The following is a 20,884-nucleotide window of genomic DNA, read 5'->3' as shown; positions in this document are numbered from 1 at the left end:
AAAATGGGCGTCACGCGCTTATTTTTGACGTCCATGATGGACATGGACAATGCATGAAAACGGTTCACATTTTGGATATCATCAAATGATTCGATTTGTAATCGCTAACCAAGTGTAAAAATTATTGGAGCCTTGGATTCAGGAAACGTGTGCTCTGTATACCTATGTACTTAAAGTTAAATTTAGGTTGGTCACATATGCACAATGCCTGCTAACGGCTTATATTACTGATCCCACCGAAGGGTTCTGTTTTTAATAAGACAATAATCACAAATCATAATAAACGGATCCTCGGCCATAGTAAGTAGAGCTTATACTATACTACTATAATTGTGTCCCCACATACACTTTCTCTTCTTTTTCGGTCGCGCTTTCAGTATACCTCACTTTACATAGTCAAGTCCCTAAGGCCATCACACTAAACTATAGGTTATATATTTATTTTATCAACAGAATGCCACAGGCTGATGAGCATCTAAACCTATTCTCTCGATGACGAAAAGAGAACATTGCATCAATCTTTCGTAGTGACTTTTAAATGAACTTCAGTCATAGAACATAGATGCCGTGCTTATTTTTGAACCTAAGCTTATTTTTAGTTCGACCACATGTAATTGGGGCTTGCAAGAGGAAGTTCTTGCATCTATTTAAGATTCCATCACATTTCCCAGTTTTCAAATGGCTTCTGTACACTAGTCACAATAAAAAAGATATTATTGTTACTAGTGTATTAGTTATTATTTAATGTGATTAGATGCATATGTGGAAATGTGACTTCATTAACATAGTCACATATGAACAATGTGAACGAAGAGCGTAGTGCTTTTGAGCTACCGTTCTTCCAAACCCAAATTTTACTACTTTTCCAATTACTTGAAACCTCCCAGTGCGATTAAATCTTTATTAATTCTGACATTCGAATATCATCAGAGAATTAAAACTACGAGATTTTTATAAGAGAATTAAAACGATAGTGATTCTTTCAACAGAATTAAAACTATAATATAATGAGTTGAAAATGCATACTGACTTACCAAATGTGTCGTTATAAATAGATCTGATTTCTATCCTCGGAACACCAGGTCCTAGACACTCCAGAATATAAAATTCAGCATTTGGGCTGAATATGACGTTATTGAATAAGCAATTATAAGCTTCATCACAAGTTAAGCATTTGGTGAAAGTTACGGAGCGAGTTTTCTTTCCAGAAACGGAAAATAAGTGACGCTCTCCTGGACGGTTTTCAATAGTTGTCAAATAAAATCTAGAAAAAAGTAACATTTAAATGGATAATTATAAAACTGCATAGTAAGAGAGAAATGAAAATATTTTTTCATTCCGATTCAAATCTGTAGGCATACTTATGGCAAAACAGCATATGTATTACTTATCAAACAAAATAGAAGTTTAGTTATAGATATTTTAAAGAAAACTTAACACTGCACATACAAGAAATTACTAATTACCGAAGGATAAAATAGAGCTGTAGATCTGCTGCATATTTATTTACTCATACAATGGGTTATGTTTCGCAACTAAAGCATTTAGAGAATAACGCATTCTGAGGTACTTGAATAATGCATTTCTGACAGAAATTACTTTTGCAGTGCTGGATTACTTTTCAAGTTAAATGGTATACTTGAGTCAACTTTATCTTAAATGTGTTCTGAAGGCAACTTCCATCGTAAGTAGCATTCTCGTTAGTGCATAAGCGCGGTATAATTATATGCCACTCTACAAAATATGTAGTTAATTACCAGGGTCTTCCAGATATTTTCTCCATTTTAAAGACAATTCCATGGTTACGCTCGACTTATCCATGTTTATCAGCATTGAGTTTTGCATTTTAAGATAAAATTACTAATTTATTTAGAACAATTCTTGGTTAATGATTCAAATAGTGTACTGACCAGTTTCCGCAAAATATATTTTTGATTTATGAACGTTTTCCCTACAGAAAAGTAGATTTCTTTTGGGTACTCATATATCTTCTCCATGTGTAATCTTGTAAATAGAGAATAATTTCTGTTATCCAGTTTTTAGATATCCGTAACAGCAATTATTCATTATCAACTCTTCTTACTTTTAAGTCAGATGAAATCAAGCCCACTATTAGTATCTTCCAATTATTTTCATTGATTTAAATAATACGAATGTTAATATAATATATTACATGCTTTTGAAAAACATTAAATTAATTAAGGAAGGAATTTATGCACCGGATAGACTGGGCTACAATACTCGAGGAAACGTAACCTACGAAATGTTTTGATTTTACTTTTGATTTGCCTTCTTCCGAATTGAATCTTTACAGTTGTTTTGCCAACTGAGCCAGAGAAGGAAGAATTCAGTTAAACTGACTACCAATAAGTATTTGGACACCTATGCAAATGACGATATCTGCGGTCCCAAGGTACGCCACGGACTCCGCCGGTATATATCGTGTAGGAAACAGCATCGGCTTTAGTCGCATGCAAGATGCCTCGCAGTTCGGAGCTCTCTGATTTCGAGAAAGGTATAATTATCGGGTATCACAAATGTGGCCGATTCTTAAGGGACATATCTAGAGATCTGAAGTACCCAATATCGACAGTGGTATATGTGATTAAGAAGTGGAAGGTCAGGGGTTCTTGTCGGAATGTGCCCCGAGTCGACAGACCAACGAAACTGGGGGATGAGACTGACGAGTGCTGTTCAGAGAAATTCGGTAGAACTGCACCCAACCGATAGCCCTCATCCGCGAGGAGTTTCAACAGGCATCCGGTAGTATTGTTTCAATGACTACCATCCGTAAGGAAGCACATCTGCTTGGTTTTCATGGTCATGCTGCTGCCCATAAGCCTTTGATCACAAAGTCCAACCGCGCTGCTCGGTTAATGTGGTGCAAAACACATCGAAATTGGACCGTAGATCGCGGGTTTTTTGGAGTGACGAATTAAGTTTCACCCTTTACCTTTCGGATGGCAGGGTCTGGGTCTTGCGTCTACCTGGCGAACGTCCCCTGCCAGAATACATTGTGCCAACAGTCAAGTTCGGCGAAGGTGGAATTATGGTCTGGGGGTGTTTCTGCTGGTATGGGCTGGGACCCTTGGTCCCCATTCATGGTAAGCTCAACTCCGATGCCTACTGCACTATTTTGGGTGGCAATGTGCTTCCTACATTGTGGGAGTTTTACGGGTTGGACACTGTTACTTTCAGGACGACAATGCCAGTTGTCATGTTTCGACGTTAACCAAGGCTTGGTATGGTAACAATGGAGTTCATCGAATGGACTGGCCTGCTCAGAGTCCAGACCTGAACCCTATCGAGAACATCTGGGACGAGTTGCATCGCCGAATTCAGGGGTGCACTACCCGTGCAAAATCGGTGAAGGAACATCTATGTCTTCTTCAAGCCGAGTGGAAGAAAATACTACTAACAAACATACTGTCATTCAAAGACTTGTGGAAAGTATGCCCCGGAAGGTCCACGCTTTAATTACCTCTCGTGGAAGCTCTACCAAGTATTGATTTTGAATAAAGTTAGTTTTTCTTTTCTATCACATGTGTCCAAATACTTATTGGTAGTCAGTGTATTTCCTTCTCAACTGAGTTTGATCTTAAAGTAATACACTCTCTAATTTAGAACGCTTGTATTTTTGCAACACATTTTAAGAACAATAACATTTGGGTTTATAATAACTCGTCACTGTTTTCCATTGCATTTGGTCAGCAGATCCATTGCTTATTTCCTTTTCACATACATGCTTCAATTTTAACGATTGACATCTTAGTAAGTCACATTCCCTTTAGGTTTCAATACATCTCATCAATTACAAGAAGACAAAACTGATCCGTTAACACCAACAGCCTCATTGTAATGATTTCTGACTAAAATAAAGTAACTATATTAAATGACTAATAAAATACCTTTTAATACCTTCAGCGGTATCAAAACCTTATATATATACATATCCACGTACATTTTGTTAACTTAATTTTGCAGATTTTTCTTGTTTGGTATGCAATGCTTAAACATTTGTATTGATTTCATCTTTATATCTATACTTGTATTCATCCTTGGTACTATTATGTTTGCCTAACTTATACTATAATAGTGTCCCCACATGTGTTTTCCCTCCTTTCCTTTTGTCCCTTTTTCAATATACGTCACTTTACGTTGTCAAAGCCCGAAGAATATCTTACTAAGCTTTAATTTATTTATTCCATTGACAGAATCAAATAGGTTGATCAGCACCTAACCGTGTGGACAAGCTGTTCTGCAGGTGGCGGAAAAATACATTTCATCAAATTTTGATGAATCAAATTTGAAAATCAATGCAATATGCTACAAAAAACAAAACAAATAAATAAAATAAAAAATAGTTGCTAAAATGTCATCTTTAAAATGTCAGATGCAAAAATGAATTAATTCAAATCATATTTTGGTACAGAAAATAGAGGGCCGAGAGTTTTAAACTCATCCTCCTTAACGTTTATATAAGTACATAGAATTTTAGAGTAGTCTTCTTATTGGGAGCATCAAACGTAGATCCTACTGAAGATAGCAAATTCTCACTGTATCTTGAAAACAAAAATAGATGATTGCCGATGAAGGTTATAACAACGTTCTCATTTTAACTAACCTGAACAGAAAATGCACACACATTCTGTGCTTATAACTAACCACCACTTGTGGCTAAGAAACTTAAATAGAAAATAGTATGTGCAATCAGAATTAATTAAAAGTTAACTGCACGACTGGTTTCTACTTCAATCTAAACCACTTAATCAGCTGCACACAGCAGAACAGAGTCTAAGCCTAAATTCATTTACAGGGCTACTTGCAAATGCGAGGAATAAACTCGTTCTTGGCATAAACCACTCTACTAGTAAATAACTTTTTTACTTCGAAATCTTCAATTCTGCTACTTAAATAATATTTCCGAACTCATTGAGAATCTGTATATACGTCATTTAAATTTCCATTCTGGCAGGAAATTGGAATTAAAAGAGAAAGAAAAGTTTCTTAAAAAAATGATTAATTAATACAAAATAAAGTCTTTACGGAATGAGGGTTCAATTGGGAGTGATAGTCATAAAATATTTCTGGTCTGAGTTGATTTTGAAATAAGTTAGGAAATAAGTTAAAAAAGGGGTAAGTTATAAAAAGACTAAATCTGGATAAAACCACATTATTAGCCACCAGAATTTCACAAGTATGTATGTACAAATGCATGTATTTATATACAAAACCAGTATATGGTCTAAACAGAAGTGATGACCTAGCTTCACTAAACATTCAAGAAAGAGGTAGAAGTAAAAAACGTATTTTTTGCAATGCGAGAAGTAAAGTTTCTTCCTCGTATTACAAAAAATGCTTTTTTGTTTCTCTTTCAGAAAGAAAGCCAGAGCCAACTACCTGAACTTTTGGAATAACCGGTGCCAGTTGGACTGTTTTAATTTATTTGGTACTTTACTATATTTTAATGTTATGTTTAAAAGTTTACTTTTATTCCAAACACAAGTACTTTTCTGTCATCAAGATCGGATTCAGAAATGTGTGTGCGTTTGTATAGACACCCATAAACATGTATGTATATACATACATATATACATGCAAATACACACATTTAAAACATACACACACACCTACATTTTTCATATATTTCTGAATCTGGTCCAGGTAACAGAAAAAAAGTTTCAATTATATAGCTACTTTAGTTGTCATTATTACATAATTTAAGAAGAACATGGTTTTCTCATATATGCGAAAGGAATAATTAGTGCATTTTATATATATCCATTTTGCTTTCTGATTGTATTAAATAGGTCCAAATGATCAAGCAATGAAATTTACTAAGCTTTTTTTCTTGTTGGACTATTATTGTTGAACTTCGTATTTCATTCTATTTAAGTACGATGCAGTTTTATTAACATACTATAGAACCCACTTGCGAGATGATATATTTTAATAGTTTGCTGAATTTTCTCCCAATCTATAAAAATTTGGAAAAATTACTGTATGGTTAATTCACTTGGTTAATGCGCAAATAACTAAGTTTTAAGTATGTTTATATTATTAATTGACACTCTATAACAGTACAAATGCGTTTATTTAAGAATCACGGTTTTTATTACTTTCTTTCGTAATTTTATACGTGATGGTTTTTAAAATAAAATTAGCATAAACTTCAGCTAACATTCCAAAAACATATCAGTGGATTTTCAAGAACTCTTTATCTAATATTTTAGATTTGAATTCTTTAGGAGCTTCTAAGTTTCCCTTTATAATTCAGAATATAATATTCTAATGTCATTCCAAATATATTTAAAGTTACTTCGTCTTCTAGAACATAATATGGTGAATATTAAATCCGTAGTCCAGAACATTCTGGACTACAGTTTAAAGTTCATGAATACGAACAAATAATAAAAATAAAAAGGATACTCATAATGAAAATGAAATCATTGCAAAGCTGAAAATGATCGTACGTATGAAATGAAATCATTGCAAAGCTCGCAATGAAATCATTGCAAAGCTGAAAATGATCGTACATATTTCTCTATGTAAAAGGAACATTAAATTACAATTAAATGCAGTACGAGTTTTGACTATTTATAAAATATTTTTCTTTTTTTTTAAAACATAGTTTAAGATAGTAATATAATAAAATGTTATATTTACACTGTGTTAGTTCCTTCGTGATACGCAACGACTCTCGCAACATCATAACGACCCTGGGTTAGATAATCCACATGTTTTGTCTGGAAAAAGAAGTATAATCTTTTTACGAAATTGAAGTTATTTGTTTAATAGTGGATATGATTATATATTTCTATAATATAGAGCACACTAATTTTGCTTAATAGAGCATTAAACATAAAACGCAAAGATTTCAGTGTATATAGAATTTGACACTACAGCATAGTATTTCCAAACACATGCATAAATCTAAAAGTAGGGAGGAAATCACCATATAATGCCATACATTTTCAGTAAAAGTTTGTAAAACTCTCAAGAGTGAATCGATATAAATATTTTTTTCAGAAGCCAAAAGTAGCAAAGATGTAGAAGCGACAGCTATTTCTAAAAGAAAATAATTTGGAAACTATAGGTTTAATGAAAGAAAAAAAAAAAAACAGAAAATGCTATTCGTCTGAAAATTCTAAATGAAAATCTGATGATTATTGGTACACATTCTTTATTAGATTTGATATATGAAATTCGAATTAAACGCTTTAGTTTAATAGCTGACATTATTAGTGGCACGATAATGTTACCGTGAAAGACAGAAATCTGGAAATTGTCGTCGTGAAAGACCGAAATCTGGAAATTTCTGCGGCAAATGTCAACTTAGTCGCTTGGTGTGTGTCCAAAATATTTACTAAATATCCTTATTTCTCACTTACATCAGCAAATGTCTACATTCAGCATGCACTGATGGTAAATGCTGAATACAAATATTTTTACATCATACTTAATATTATTAAAACTTATTATACTTTATGACAAACCTTCTAACAGGCAAGGCCGTATATATACGGCCTTGCCGGTATTGCAATACCGGTATTGCCGGGTTGCGTTACGGCCTTGCCGGTATATTTTTTGCGATATCTGTAAGAACGAAAATATACGTGCATATTAAAATATGTCAAAGAAATTAAAGCAATATATTAAAAGTACATAAATGCAGGTACAAAATTACAGGAGACATTTTAACATTAAAATCAAGAAATAATTTTCTCACAGTAGTTTTGGGAAATTTGTGCTTTCTTAGTGAAAACCCTGGCCAGTCATAGGGTTTAAGTAACAGCACATGTAAATATTCTGTTAAACGTAAAACGAACAATACGTTCTAAATGAAAAAATAAAATAACACCAATACTAAACTCACTTAATTATATGATTGACGTTATGCAATCTTACTTATTGCAACAACTTCAACTGATGTGACACTTTGAACTGCATAAGAGTTATTTGCTTTAAACGCCTATCTTGGCTTCTCGTTTTGACCTATTCTCTGCTTCTCGTTTTGACCTTCACCAAAGCATATTTATGCTTGTCGACATTGACCAGTGATGGTCCGAATGTATAAGAAAGAATATAAACAAATATTTGGCTCTCTCACCGACGTATTTGGTATGTGTTGACATTCACCGGACAATGTGGACATTTTCCAGTTTCGGTTTTTCACGGTAACAGAGTAACATATTTTTCGAAATAGAATGACCTTCGAAATATTTTTCGAAGTAGAATGATCTTCAGCTGATTTTCTAAACATATTTATTTTTCTTGATCAGAATATTTGACAGAACAATATTGACAATTTTGGTCACAATCAGTAATACATATTATTATTATACATATTATTCTGCTTAATGTGGCACAAATGACCGTTTTAAATTTCATGAATTTAACGCATAAATGTAAGACAACTTAGTAAGATAAAATAAAAAAGAAAATACTAATTAATAAAAGAATTAGAATATTCAATTTCTTCCCTTGATTGCTAATCAAAATATATACTTACTTAGGATTACTTCAAGGTCATACTAAGTACAATTCAATTCTACTAAATTCCAATTAAAAATGTAAAATACAAATCTGAAGATGCTTTCCTGAGAATGAAAATTAGTTTATATTCTATTTTGTATTATCCTACTCCATTTTTTCAAAGTCATATTTCAGATAAACGTAAATTAAAATTAAAGTTTTGCTAAATGTGTGTCCACTGTATGTTTAGAATAAAGTAAATGCTAAAAAGTCAAAAATGGAACACTCGTATTTTCGTTTAAAGGAGTTATACCAAAATTACTGATCTGACAGACAGAAATGAGCTTCTCTAAGTGCTTGCTATAACAAGAAGAAAGAACGAATTTACTTATTTTCAAACTGTGAAACTGAGATAAGTTTAAAAAATATCTAATTGAGTTAAAAGTTTAGTAGAAATAGCATTAATAATATTCAATTAGATTTAAAAGAAATAATATTCTTATATTAAAAACTGGAAAGTCCTTCGATAACCTATAAATATAGAGCTAAAAAAATTAAAATTAGGCAAAAAGTAAAATTTAGATTGACGCAAATTTTGAAGAAATCGCTATAGATTTTGAGGACACTCAGATACAGATTCTTTTCGCGAGTGAAAATTTGGTTATAAAAATGTGCGGAAAAATAGCTACATTTATATAAGGCAATTATTGAGCAAAGTTCTACTGAGAAGAGCAATCTTTCAAGGAAAAAAGTAATGACTTGGTTTCAAAATGCTAATATTTTAGCTTTTTTCCTCATTTCTTTAAAGTTTTCCTCACCATATAGTTCCATGCTCCTTTTCTCCTACGTCCGCTCATTGCTTTCCCTAAAAATCTGATGGTCATTCTTTGAAGTTTTGTGAAAATACCTTTGCTCCTGACGAAGAGGTGTGTACATCTGATCCACTTGAAATCGATAGAGTTTTCTTCGATATTTACACCAATATGGATTTAATTATTTATTAAAGTTATTGCTATGTGCCTTTGAAAGAAATCAACTTTCAATGAAATCAACTGAACGCTAAAAAACGTTATTAAACTTCTAAATTTATGAAGTTTCGGCTTACGAAAATAAGATAGTTATATATTATTACTGTTTCTGCTTACATTTTGATTGGAATACTCTGTTTCCATAATTCAGGAAATATTATTTGTGATTTTTCAAAGTTTATTTTTCTTTTCTGCGAAATTTCCTTGAATCTATTTTTACTGCAGTATCTCATGTTCTATACAAATATGTATATAAAGTATTTTTTCCCTACATGGTATGCAAGACTTTAGAAAATTGCACTTTGGGTTACCTGCTGAACAAATGATTCTACCATAAATATGCAAAGCAACAGTAAGAGAAAATGAAAGAAAGAAAATCGCAATAATGCTTTCTGTGAGAGCGCATTCTACATTGCTTTGAAAGAAACATACGTCATCTATAATTCAACCAAACAACTGTATTTGGATGAAATATCACCAAGAACTACTGCCATTCTGAAGCGGAAATGCTTTTGCGAGATATAAATTTATGGCAATGACAAAATTATTGCACTTTACAATATTTCCTCCTTACCTAGAATGCCACAGAGTAGAATTTGAATGACATGCATTAAGGGGCATGCTCATAAAATGATTTATTCCTATTATATTACACTAAGATCATTTTTTATCACGTATTGATCTGGAAGATATTTTTAAGAAAGCATCATGTGCTTGTGACAGGGCTTTGCATATAGATGTAATAAATTCTGCTTACAATAGCATTCGTTCTGAAGAACTATATCAGTTGTCTCTGATAAATATAAATTTAATTAACTCCAGCTCCTGATATCACGTTACTTCGCTATTTGTGTTGCTACGGATATATGTTTTCTCCATTTCAGATAGAAAATTAGATTCGCTATCTATTTCATAATACCATAAATATATTTCATTATAGTGATAATCCTTATTTTATTACTAGTGCTGTAAAAATTAACTTTACTGATATTCCAATATTATTGCGCTAAAATAATTACCATCCTACACACTATTGTCATCCGGTTTTACGGAAAACAGTTATATTCAATTTATTATGTTTTCATATATTGAATGCTTCCTTTATTGCTAGTTAATTTCGTTATTTCTTCAGATTTTGTGTTGTGTAAACTTAATGTAAACATGTTTCGGCTTACGAAAATAATATAATTACATACTATTACTAAGTTATTGCTAATTAATTTCGTTATTTCCTCAGATTTTGCTTTGTGTAAAATTAATGTAAACACTTTTGCAAGCAGGGTATGTATAAATGATATTGTATGTCTGATTGCCTCATATTCCTAAATTAAGATTAATGAAACTGCACATGTTAAATCCATATTTCAGAACTACTTCAAAATTACAGTTAATCTGAGGACAGTCAAAGAAAAAATAAAAAAAATAAATAACTCATATTATAAGTAACAAAAAACCATTATTACTGCTTGATCTGTATTTTCAAGAAGTTTAATGTGTAGTCTGAACCCATTCGATTATTTTAATTAAACTATTGCTCAAAACAAAGAGAACTAAACGTAAACTCAGTGCGTAACAAGCCTAGTGCGCGATGGCCTGCAGTGCCTCGCTATATGTTCTCCTGACCTTGGGCTTCAGGGTGCGTGAGTATTTGCTCTGAACTAGTTAGTGATCAACTTGTCACAGGTCTCCCGGCGGCGTAATGGCAGACCGCACATTGAGTTGAACAGTGTTAAGCGAATTTCGCTTACTGCGCATGCTTGATGGTGTACCTTTGGCGCGGGGAGAAATATTGGCGACTAAGCAACCCTACGTTAGCTTATTCGTGATCTCCATGGCTGTCGAGTGTGTTCGAGTGATGTTTAATACTGCAATGTTGTGGAACTTTGATTAGTTATTCTAACGTCCATACCGATTGCACTTGCTTATTTTTCTAATAACTGTTTCATTTTAATTTGTCAATAACAGTGGATTTAATATTTGTTTACATGTTATAATTCAGTATTTGTAAACTGGAGTATCTCAGAGTTTGTTAGCGTATATTCGCGCTTTTATTTTCTCCTTTCAAAGAATTTAATAACTAGCATTAAGGAATTGTAAAATTTCTTCAGTGTTATTTGCAAGCACTTGTTATATTCCTCAGTGTTTCTTTACGTATGTACGAATGGAACGTATTGTAAATCCTGAATTGTTTTTTATTGCTTAAAAGTGTAATGAATAAATTTTCAACTAATCAATCAATCCTAAATTTCAGTCTTTTTCTGAACGAAAATTTGTACAGTTCCAAAGGAATGTGCAGAATTTTATAGGTATTATATTTTACATTTTGAATGTAAGCACTGCTTCACATTGCTTCGCAATAATTTCAGCTTTCTAGTTGTTTGAGCAGTACAGCAAAAAATAGTATTTTAACACAGTAATTAATTTACATTTACATTATACTCTACGAAGATTTAAACGCCAGATTTGTTTACAATTAGATGGCGATACATCTACCATATACCGTATTTATCTTCTTTTCAAATCGCGCCAACATAGTAATTACGCCAAATTGTTTTCTGGGCATGCGCAGTATGCGACATTCGTTTAACACTGTTCAACTCAATGTGCGTCTGCCATTACGCCTCCCGGCGTTGAGTCCCCAAGCGAACTTGGTACTTATTTTATAGACCAACTCAAGGGATGAAAGGTTGAGTTAACCTTGCACGTCCGGTTGGTCGAACCCCGGACCTGTGGTGCTTATGCGCGAGGCTTTCAAAACAAAGAGAATGCACTTAAAAAAAATATATATATATATATATTGTTTACATTACACCTACATTTCAATGAGAGTCAGTATGAAACAGAATGTACCTGATTGCATATTTTATTTTATATTTCGAATGAGTCATTTTAACAGATTTAACAATATTGTTATAAATTTTGTATATAAGTAAATAACTTTAGTAAAATCGTATATTAAACTACAGTAAATCTTGTATAATGTAACATGAAATACCTCAAAAATTTCAAGCTCCACCAAAAAAAAAAAAAAAAAAAAAAAAAAAAAAATTAAGATTACAAGGGTAGGTCAATTTAACATTGAGATAAATAGCTATCTCACCTGCTACAAGCTGTCGATGGTTTTGGCGACTAATTTTTGTCGCTCCTTTGGCTCTTACTTGGGCAGTCGCTCATTTGGTGGCATTTTTAACCAATTCCTGCATAATATTAATTTTTATCTAATTCTTATATAACTGTACGTGTATTCGGTCCTATAGGTAACTGCAATATACCTTCCAGTAATTTCGAGAAATCGAGTGTACTGGAAATTTTGGGGCGGCCGGGGAAAACTATGCAAGACTGGAGAGAGTATTAGTTTTCAGTTGTTTAGTTCACAGCCGAGTTCGCAATAGTGAGAGATACTGATGAATCTGTAGGTTGGTCATAATTCCCTGTGCATGTTAACCACTTCGAGATCTCACAATTGCGCCATTATTCGTGGAAAAGGTGATAAATTAAAACCAGATAACCGATTATGCTTATGATTTTCCTTAATTCGTGTTGTGTGAGTGTATTTTTAAACATACACAATCTGTGTTAATCTGTTTAATAATCCGATTATGCTTATGTTAATCCGATTATGCTTATGATTTTCCTTAATTCGTGTTGTGTGAGTGTATTTTTAAACATACACAATCTGTGTTAATCTGTTTACTCTGTATTTTAATCTTTTGTTTTTATCTTTTAACTTTTTTTTATTTGTCTGCGTGGGGTGTGCTGCGTTAACCATGAAACCGATTATTATCGGCCAGGAGGGTTGCAGCATAATCGTAAACTAAACTAAACTAAACTAAACCAGATACCGTTTTTTCTTACAATAGTGCAAAAAAGGGAGTTGATATATTTGACCAAATGTGCTGCTATTATAAATGTTTACGGTAAGCGGTAAAATGGTATCGAAAAGTCGTCATGGAGCTAATATGCTGGACGTTTATAGTAAATGCGTGGTACATCCACAAAAAGTGGAGAACCAAGCGTTACTAAATTTTAAAAATTAGAGAAAAAATTGTTCATTATCTATTGAAGAGTGTTGAGAATCTTCCTAGTGAGGAATTAATAGTAAGTAGACGAAAAAAGAAATTTAAGGACACACCAAGGATCCGCAAGGAACATGAGGAAAAGATGTACAAACGCTTAACAAACTTAAAATATACACAGTGCGCCACAAAGAAAACAAAAAACGTAATGACCTTCTGTAGCAGTTGTCCGGATAAGCCAGCACTTTCCTTAAAATGTTTTAAAAAATTGCATCAGTGGCATAAGTAGTTATATTTAATGTACTGATTAAATTATAAGTTATGTATTTTGTGTTAAGGTAGAAATGTTAATGTATAATGTTAAATTAATAAAAGTACATTTTGTACTACGTATTTTTTGGTATACGAACGTGGGCCATCGGTGATGCATGCCGCCCTACGGAACAATATAGCATGGGCCACCGGTGGGTCATGCCGGCGTCAACGTGTTAATCACGGAGACATGTTCCAAGTTAAGAAACATTAATTAAATAAGAATTTAAAGAGTAAGCATCTCTTTTTGATCTCGATACAAATATGATTATTAGCTAATTATTCTGCCTTGGGAAAATAATTTTGTCGCTGATAAATTTTCCGTGCAAAGAAAATGTAAAGCTTTAGTTGTATATCCGTTGACTAAAATATATTATGGAACCACAACGCTCACAGTTTGAGGTAAAACCTTTACGTTTGATTTCTTAAAAGCTTCATCTTAACACTTCGAATGCCCCGCGAGTTTGTAAGAAAATCTGCTTTAGGCTACGAGCGCTTCATCGAAAGTCCCAAAGAAAGGGTGTGAGATTTGAAAATTATTTCTTCTTTTCCAAATATTTTTTTTCTGTAATGACAAATGGTTGACATTTTTTTTGTGTTTAAACTGTTGCTTAAACCTTCTGCAATGTCTAAAAGAAAAATTAAAAAAGTAATTTTTAAGTAAATCATATAACAGTGAAAGGAAACAAAACCCTGTCTCGAGGTTTACAAAAGTTTAAGTAGTAGCGATAATGAAGAGCCGAGATTTTTAAGAAAGATAATTAAAAACAAAATTGTATCTTCAAAGTCTGATTTGAATACTGATAAATGCAGTGGTAATAAATGTTGTGTATATACTACTGATCGTATTTTGTAAGAACTGCTCGTTTAGGAAGAGAAAATGTTGATATCAAAGAAAGCACAATTCAGTTTAGTGAACGGAATGAATTTTGCTGTCTGCAGCAATCATTTTCGTTTCATTTCTCTAAAAATCATCAGGCATTTTTTAAAGACCTCGTAAGTACTTAAAAATCATCACCAAAATAGTGATGACGCGGATTGTATAGAATGCTTGCCGCCACCCGAATACGGATGATTCCTCCTAATCAGAATTTTTGCAGTCATCCGAACACGGGAGACACGGCAGTCAAAGTGTTAAAATGAAACGATAAGTCTACGATCAATTATTCAGTATCCCCATAGCCATGTAATCTTTCTGAGCTACATTTGGATATATTTATGTGTATCATTTCAGATTTTGCAGCCCCTTCTATTTTTCGTGTGATTTATTACCCATAATAATGTTAATATGCTTGTAGAAAATTAAGCATAGTTATGAGTTACACCGAGTGTTTCAAATCTACACTGAAACTTTCACTTGGACTGGTTTGGCAGCAACTAAGCAGTTCTGTTTATTTGATGAACAACCGTAAAAAATATTTTGGCCTGAGCCATACATGCCAAATTGATTTCTACAGAAACTTCTTCCAGTATGGATTGCTAATTTGCAACAAAATATGCTATGAATATCCTGCTTTTATTTCTCCAGCTTTGTTACATCAATTTCATTCATGTTTTATACAAACATCACATCGGTTTGAAATTTATTTGAGGCAGATAAAAACATCACTTTACGCGATGTAATCATCTGCGTTTGAATTTCAGCTTCTAAATTATGGGATGTAACAAAACTATTTGTATGAAACAGAAGAATTTAATCGAACGGCCATTTTATGGGGACGGAAACAACTTTGGCAATCGACTCTCAGTTGCGATGAGGATAGGTTCTCCAATATTATGTCTCCGTGACTCGAAAGTTAATTCTGAATGTTAGGTGTTCCGCTTGGTGTATCTTTTGTTTTGATGTATATGTCTTTGTAGCTGTTTCTGCTCTGCTGTTTTAAAATTAATAAGTAAGGTTACGTTATTTACTTTCTTCACGTTCGTACGGGGTTCGTAGATTTGGAGTGAATAACGACGACACTTGATGAAGTATCGAAACACACTTTATTTAGCCAATATTAATAAGGACAGCTCTAAAGTCACGTTTTACAGTTGTCGAAGATCTACTATACACTCCTGGAACAATCAACGACACAGCCTTCAGGTTATCAGGCTATAACGGTGAAGACAGCTTCACTGCAAAGCACCAGATTACACCTTCCGACTCTGCTTGGTCGTTCTCGGAACTCCACATAATCTCGACACTCTCCACGCTACAACTCATGATGCGCTCGACGACACACAAAGCACAGCTCCCGACTCTTCGGTGCAGTCGTTCCCAGAGCTCAACACACTTTCCGACGATGCACAAACTCGCGATACACGAAGAGACTCTTTCGATGCACTCGAGGACCCACTCCGCACTCGCTGCCCGCTTGTGAACTCGATCGACTCCGCACGGACTGACTAACTCGAGATATTATCTCGCACTCCGACTCTCCGCGTACCAGCAGGGTTTATATAGTTTTTGGCTTGTGTTCGAGAACATTCTGGGCTAAGCCGGTAAGAATTCGTTCCAGAAGGATCTCCATCCCTCCAATGCATATCGCCAATTCTCTCGCCAAATGTGGCAACCCTGCCTTCCTTTACCATTTTATGGCAACCCTAAAACTGCTTTGCGGGGAAGCTATCTCAGCGCGCCCGGACAATTCGTAACAATAATTTCAAAGCTAACTGGTATTTGTGGTTATAGAAGAACGATTACAGGGATACATTTCGAACATGTATTTGTATATTCTGGGAAAAAGTTGTAATTATTTGCTGGAGAGCTATTTTTTAAATTTCTTTTACTATTTTCTTTCATTAATTTAGAAGTCAAACAAAAAAAATCAGTGTTGTATTTTCAAATTTTCACAGGACTAGTTTCGATGGTTTTACCGAACCATCAACCTCAGCTGCAAAAGCTCAAATGAACGAGAAAAGATGTAGTGATTAGATAAGATAAGATAAGACAGCCTGGACATGAGTCAAGCTGCTGGCGCCATCTGTTGAATCTGCCCATTTGAAAAGATAACTCTAATTTTTGTTATTTGACCTCTAAATTATTACTTGTTCTGCGTGTTATTCTATCTTAATTATTTGCTTTCATTTTAAAACATGCCTATTCTGAGATAACAAGAGATCTCATAAATATATTACTGAATACTAATTATATGAGGGTTTTGCAGTGAATCCCCATAATTAGCCAATAAAGAGTGAAATTCTGAGATATAGAGAAAATTAAATTCTAGCTAACGAGACTATAAGAATATCATTTTTCTATTAATAATTGCCACACATTGCATATATTTAGTTCTATCTTGGATATAACTAAATAATCAAATATTTCGAGGTAGAGATAAAACAAAAATAAATGAAAAGTAATGGTACAATGCTGTTTATAAACTTATGATGTCTCTTAATAGAAAGGTTACAATAAAGGTAATCGTTAAGTTGGCTTTATAAATTGCACAAAAGTAGCAAAAGCAAATTAGACAATTTAAATTCATTAGATTTTAGGCGAAGGTTACGGCCAAGAAAGTTTGAACTGATTTTAAATTTAATGAATGAAATTTAAATGAATTGAGCTGAAATTTAACATTCAACAATATACATAATATTTAGTGCCAAATGTAAAAATTACTGTATGAACATTGCCCTGTTTCTTTTCAGATCGACGGCCAAATCATAGGTCTCATGTGAGCCTATAGTTTGACAAATTCATAGAAACACAGTTGGGCTTTTCCGTATTAAGCAATTTTTAGGCTAATAATTCACACATTATATATAAGACTCTTAATAGTTACGAACAAATTGTTATTTCAAACAATGGTTTTCAAACTGGGTTTCGCAAAACCTGGGTTTCCACGCATCTACCTCAGAGGTCCCGCAAATGTTTAAAAAAATATTCGAACTAATTTTTAATTCCAGATAGAGCGCAAAGTTAAGCCTGTAAAATAACAAATTAAAAAGAAATGTTTCTATTGTTACTTAAAGTTTGAAAAACTTGACTTTATGAGCAAAACGAAATAATGATTTGTTTTCATTTACGACAAAGTACATGCAATATTAATGTTTTCCGAAATTCTTTCTTTAATATCCGCTTTTCTGAAGGTGGTGAGCTTCAAATAAAAAATAAATATAATTTCTGTAATTCTGTGAGTCGAAAGTGTTTCAAGACGCTAACATAAAAAAAATACATAACAAGCATACTTTTCTTTCTTTTTTTCCCCTTAACCTCTATGTACATTTCACAATGCTTTTGTTAATTATTATCATTCTCAAAATTAAATTATCAAACAAAAAATATAAAGCTTATACATACATCATTATAAGCAATAGCGACATGCTTATAGTGTCCATAGTGCCCTTCTGGCAGGGGAAGTCTCAAGAACCAACACCTTCCACCTTGGCCGAAAAAGATTGGGTCATTTAAATCGATCCAACCTTTCCTGGTCGGCGGCCTCTGTTCGTATACCTATAAATTAGTGAAATTTTTAAATAAGTTGCAAGCAGTGGGTAAAAAATTAAAAATTCTACAAATTTTAAATAAATGCTATTTATAATATGTTTGAATACAAAACGAGCCAAAGAGTTCTGTAACAGCAATGATTTGAGTTTCTTAACCACTGGTTTCATGACACTTATATCAGAGCGACATGAAACGTTCTATACCGATCTTCTAAAAGTTGATAGGTAGTTTCTTGTAGACATTTTCTTTATTGTTACCCATCCTGGGGAATTTTCCCTATTGTAACAAGCTAGTCTTCTTGAGCGAGCTCATTCACATTTTCAACAATGGTAGCTATGACCTACACAAGAAGCAGTCGTTTCCAAAAGCATTTTACATCGTTCCTTCATTCTTGCGAAATGCGATATATTCCGTATGCTTCATGGACCGTCAGAACATTCACTAACTTTAGTTGTGGTTGCTTCGATAAGTCATCGTTTTATCCTGGAGCTCTCTTGGAGTATAATTTATTGTCTGGATGACGCACTTATTTGATGCCTCATAATCAGCTTATATCAAAATACAAATGAATTCCTCTGGCGTCTCATGATTTGTAGCTGTTTACCCTTCAGAACCTATTCCTTAGACCATGCATGCCTAGCTTGGTGTCTCAGGTGAGCCACATAATTATCACTCTACAGTTTTGAGGGTCCCAAGGAAAAACAGAAGCCATTTTCACAATTAACTACATATTACAAAGAGTAAATACATAAAATGTTCCCTGATAGTATAGTTCTTTATAAATAAAAGAAGGAGGGGAAAACACATAGTAGGAGAATGAATATTGCTACTTTATAATCATTTGGCATCGGTTTTCCAACAGTCAGATTTTGGATATATTGAGACATGCCATACTACTCTCTTTAGAACATTATATTCTCGAACTGAAACCAAGGCCTAGGAAAACTGAGCTATGCAGACTCAGTAAAATGATCCATGCAGACTCAGAAAAATGATCCATGCAATGAACCTCACGCAAACTGAAAGCTATAAATTAAATATACCTGCTATAGACAATTTGCCAACGATACTTGAAGAACTAGATTCAGCTCATATTTTATTCCATACCATTATAGGTTTTCTTTAATTTTAATAAGTTAAAATAGGTGCTATTGTTTCCTCTACTAAAAAAAATTTCGCATATTGTACAAAGCAAGAAATTCGTGTCGTGGCAAAAAATACAAATTTTGTTTTTCATTCGCCTACAGAGTAAAATCTATCATCTATTTTCCAAGGTATCTCCTGCCGGTTTGTAAAACGTAAACACATGTTCTGTAACTTACGAAAAGTGCTTTGTTTTTCGTAGTACAGAAGTAACGTTTGGATAGTTACAAACAATTTTTGAGTTGGGTTTTTCTTTTGATAATACCTTTTATACTTTAACTAATTACATATAATAGTTAGAAACTAAACAGCTTTCATTTCTGATTACTAGTATGAAAGATTACTCCGTTAAATGCATATTTACCAGTAATTTGTGAGTTGAATTTTAAATTTTATTTTCCATAGAAAAAAATCAGGTTTTAAATCAGTTTAGTTTTTTCAGGTTTTTAAATCGAAATGAAGTAACCGTAACCAGATTACAAATTATTTATTTATTAGCTTTCATACATTCAGTTCTTCTCTCAAGTTAAAGTATATTTCACCGGAAATTTATTGCTACTTAACATCGTGGAAATACACAATGTGTGAAGTTTGAGATTTGTAAAAGTTTAGAATTTCCATACCATTCTATACTTTTATTTAACTATTAAACTTTTATTTAATTCTTAACTATTAAATTACATAAAACATTTCAAAATAATATTATCCTAAAAGTGACCAAAACCTTACACGGAAATAAATTTATCAGTAAATATATGCTGAAGTGCATGGAAAAATAATTTAAATCAAACGTGTTTAACTGATGCAAATTCAGTCATAAGATAGCTGTATTATTACATATTTCATAACATGTTTTCCATAAGAGTTTATTTTGCTTTAAGTTTCCTTTTCTCTTTGTTATTACTAGTATTAGATGCATTTTAACAGCAGTACGTATTTTAGTGTCCTTTCTTTTATTAAACATATACAGTGTCTCACAAAAGTGATGGGACACTTGTGCTTTACGAAAGGAAAATGTAGTAAAATAAATTAAAAAAACATGTAAAAATATTTTGTGATTGTGTTTCATACTTAAATTTAGTAACAATTATTACATAACATACATTTTCTCAAAATATTAAAATGGTAATTTAATAAAAATACAATTGTTTAGAACGGAGCAAAAAATGGCTCACATAAGTGATGGGACACTTACTTTTCCATCAAATATTTATCCAAAAATTTTACTTCTTAAAATGTTTTAATATTTTGTTGGATTTTCTTTTTCTTTTAAAACGTGATTTAATCTTCTTGGGATGGATTCGACTAATTTTTTTGTGATTACTGAAGTGATTTTACCCCATTCTTCTTGAAGCAATGATTTTAATTGTTGTTTTGAAGAAATGGTGTGTTTGCGAATTCTTGATTCCAATTCTTGCCAAATATTCTCTATGGGATTTAAGTCTGGAGATTGTGGTGGTGTTTTTATTATTTCAGGA

The 20,884-nt window shown here is 32.9% G+C and overlaps 1 protein-coding gene across 1 annotated transcript in view; it reads right to left on the bottom strand.

The window, feature by feature from the left end:
• The window catches only part of LOC118183062 (inactive dipeptidyl peptidase 10-like), a 484,033-nt gene that overhangs the window by 51,263 nt on the left and 411,886 nt on the right, over nucleotides 1-20,884 (bottom strand). The window contains exons 12-14 of the mRNA XM_085819647.1: nucleotides 18,117-18,269; nucleotides 6,667-6,746; nucleotides 1,035-1,264 (exon numbers count right to left, since the gene is read on the bottom strand). Coding sequence (XP_085675773.1) covers nucleotides 1,035-1,264; nucleotides 6,667-6,746; nucleotides 18,117-18,269 — 463 coding nt within the window. The remainder of the gene's footprint in view (nucleotides 1-1,034; nucleotides 1,265-6,666; nucleotides 6,747-18,116; nucleotides 18,270-20,884) is intronic.

Source organism: Stegodyphus dumicola, chromosome 6, assembly GCF_044657685.1.
Source record: "Stegodyphus dumicola isolate Sdum_Otavi_A_Nest chromosome 6, ASM4465768v1".
NCBI classification, from domain to species: Eukaryota; Metazoa; Arthropoda; class Arachnida; order Araneae; family Eresidae; genus Stegodyphus; species Stegodyphus dumicola.
This window is presented reverse-complemented; position numbering and strand designations above follow the sequence as displayed.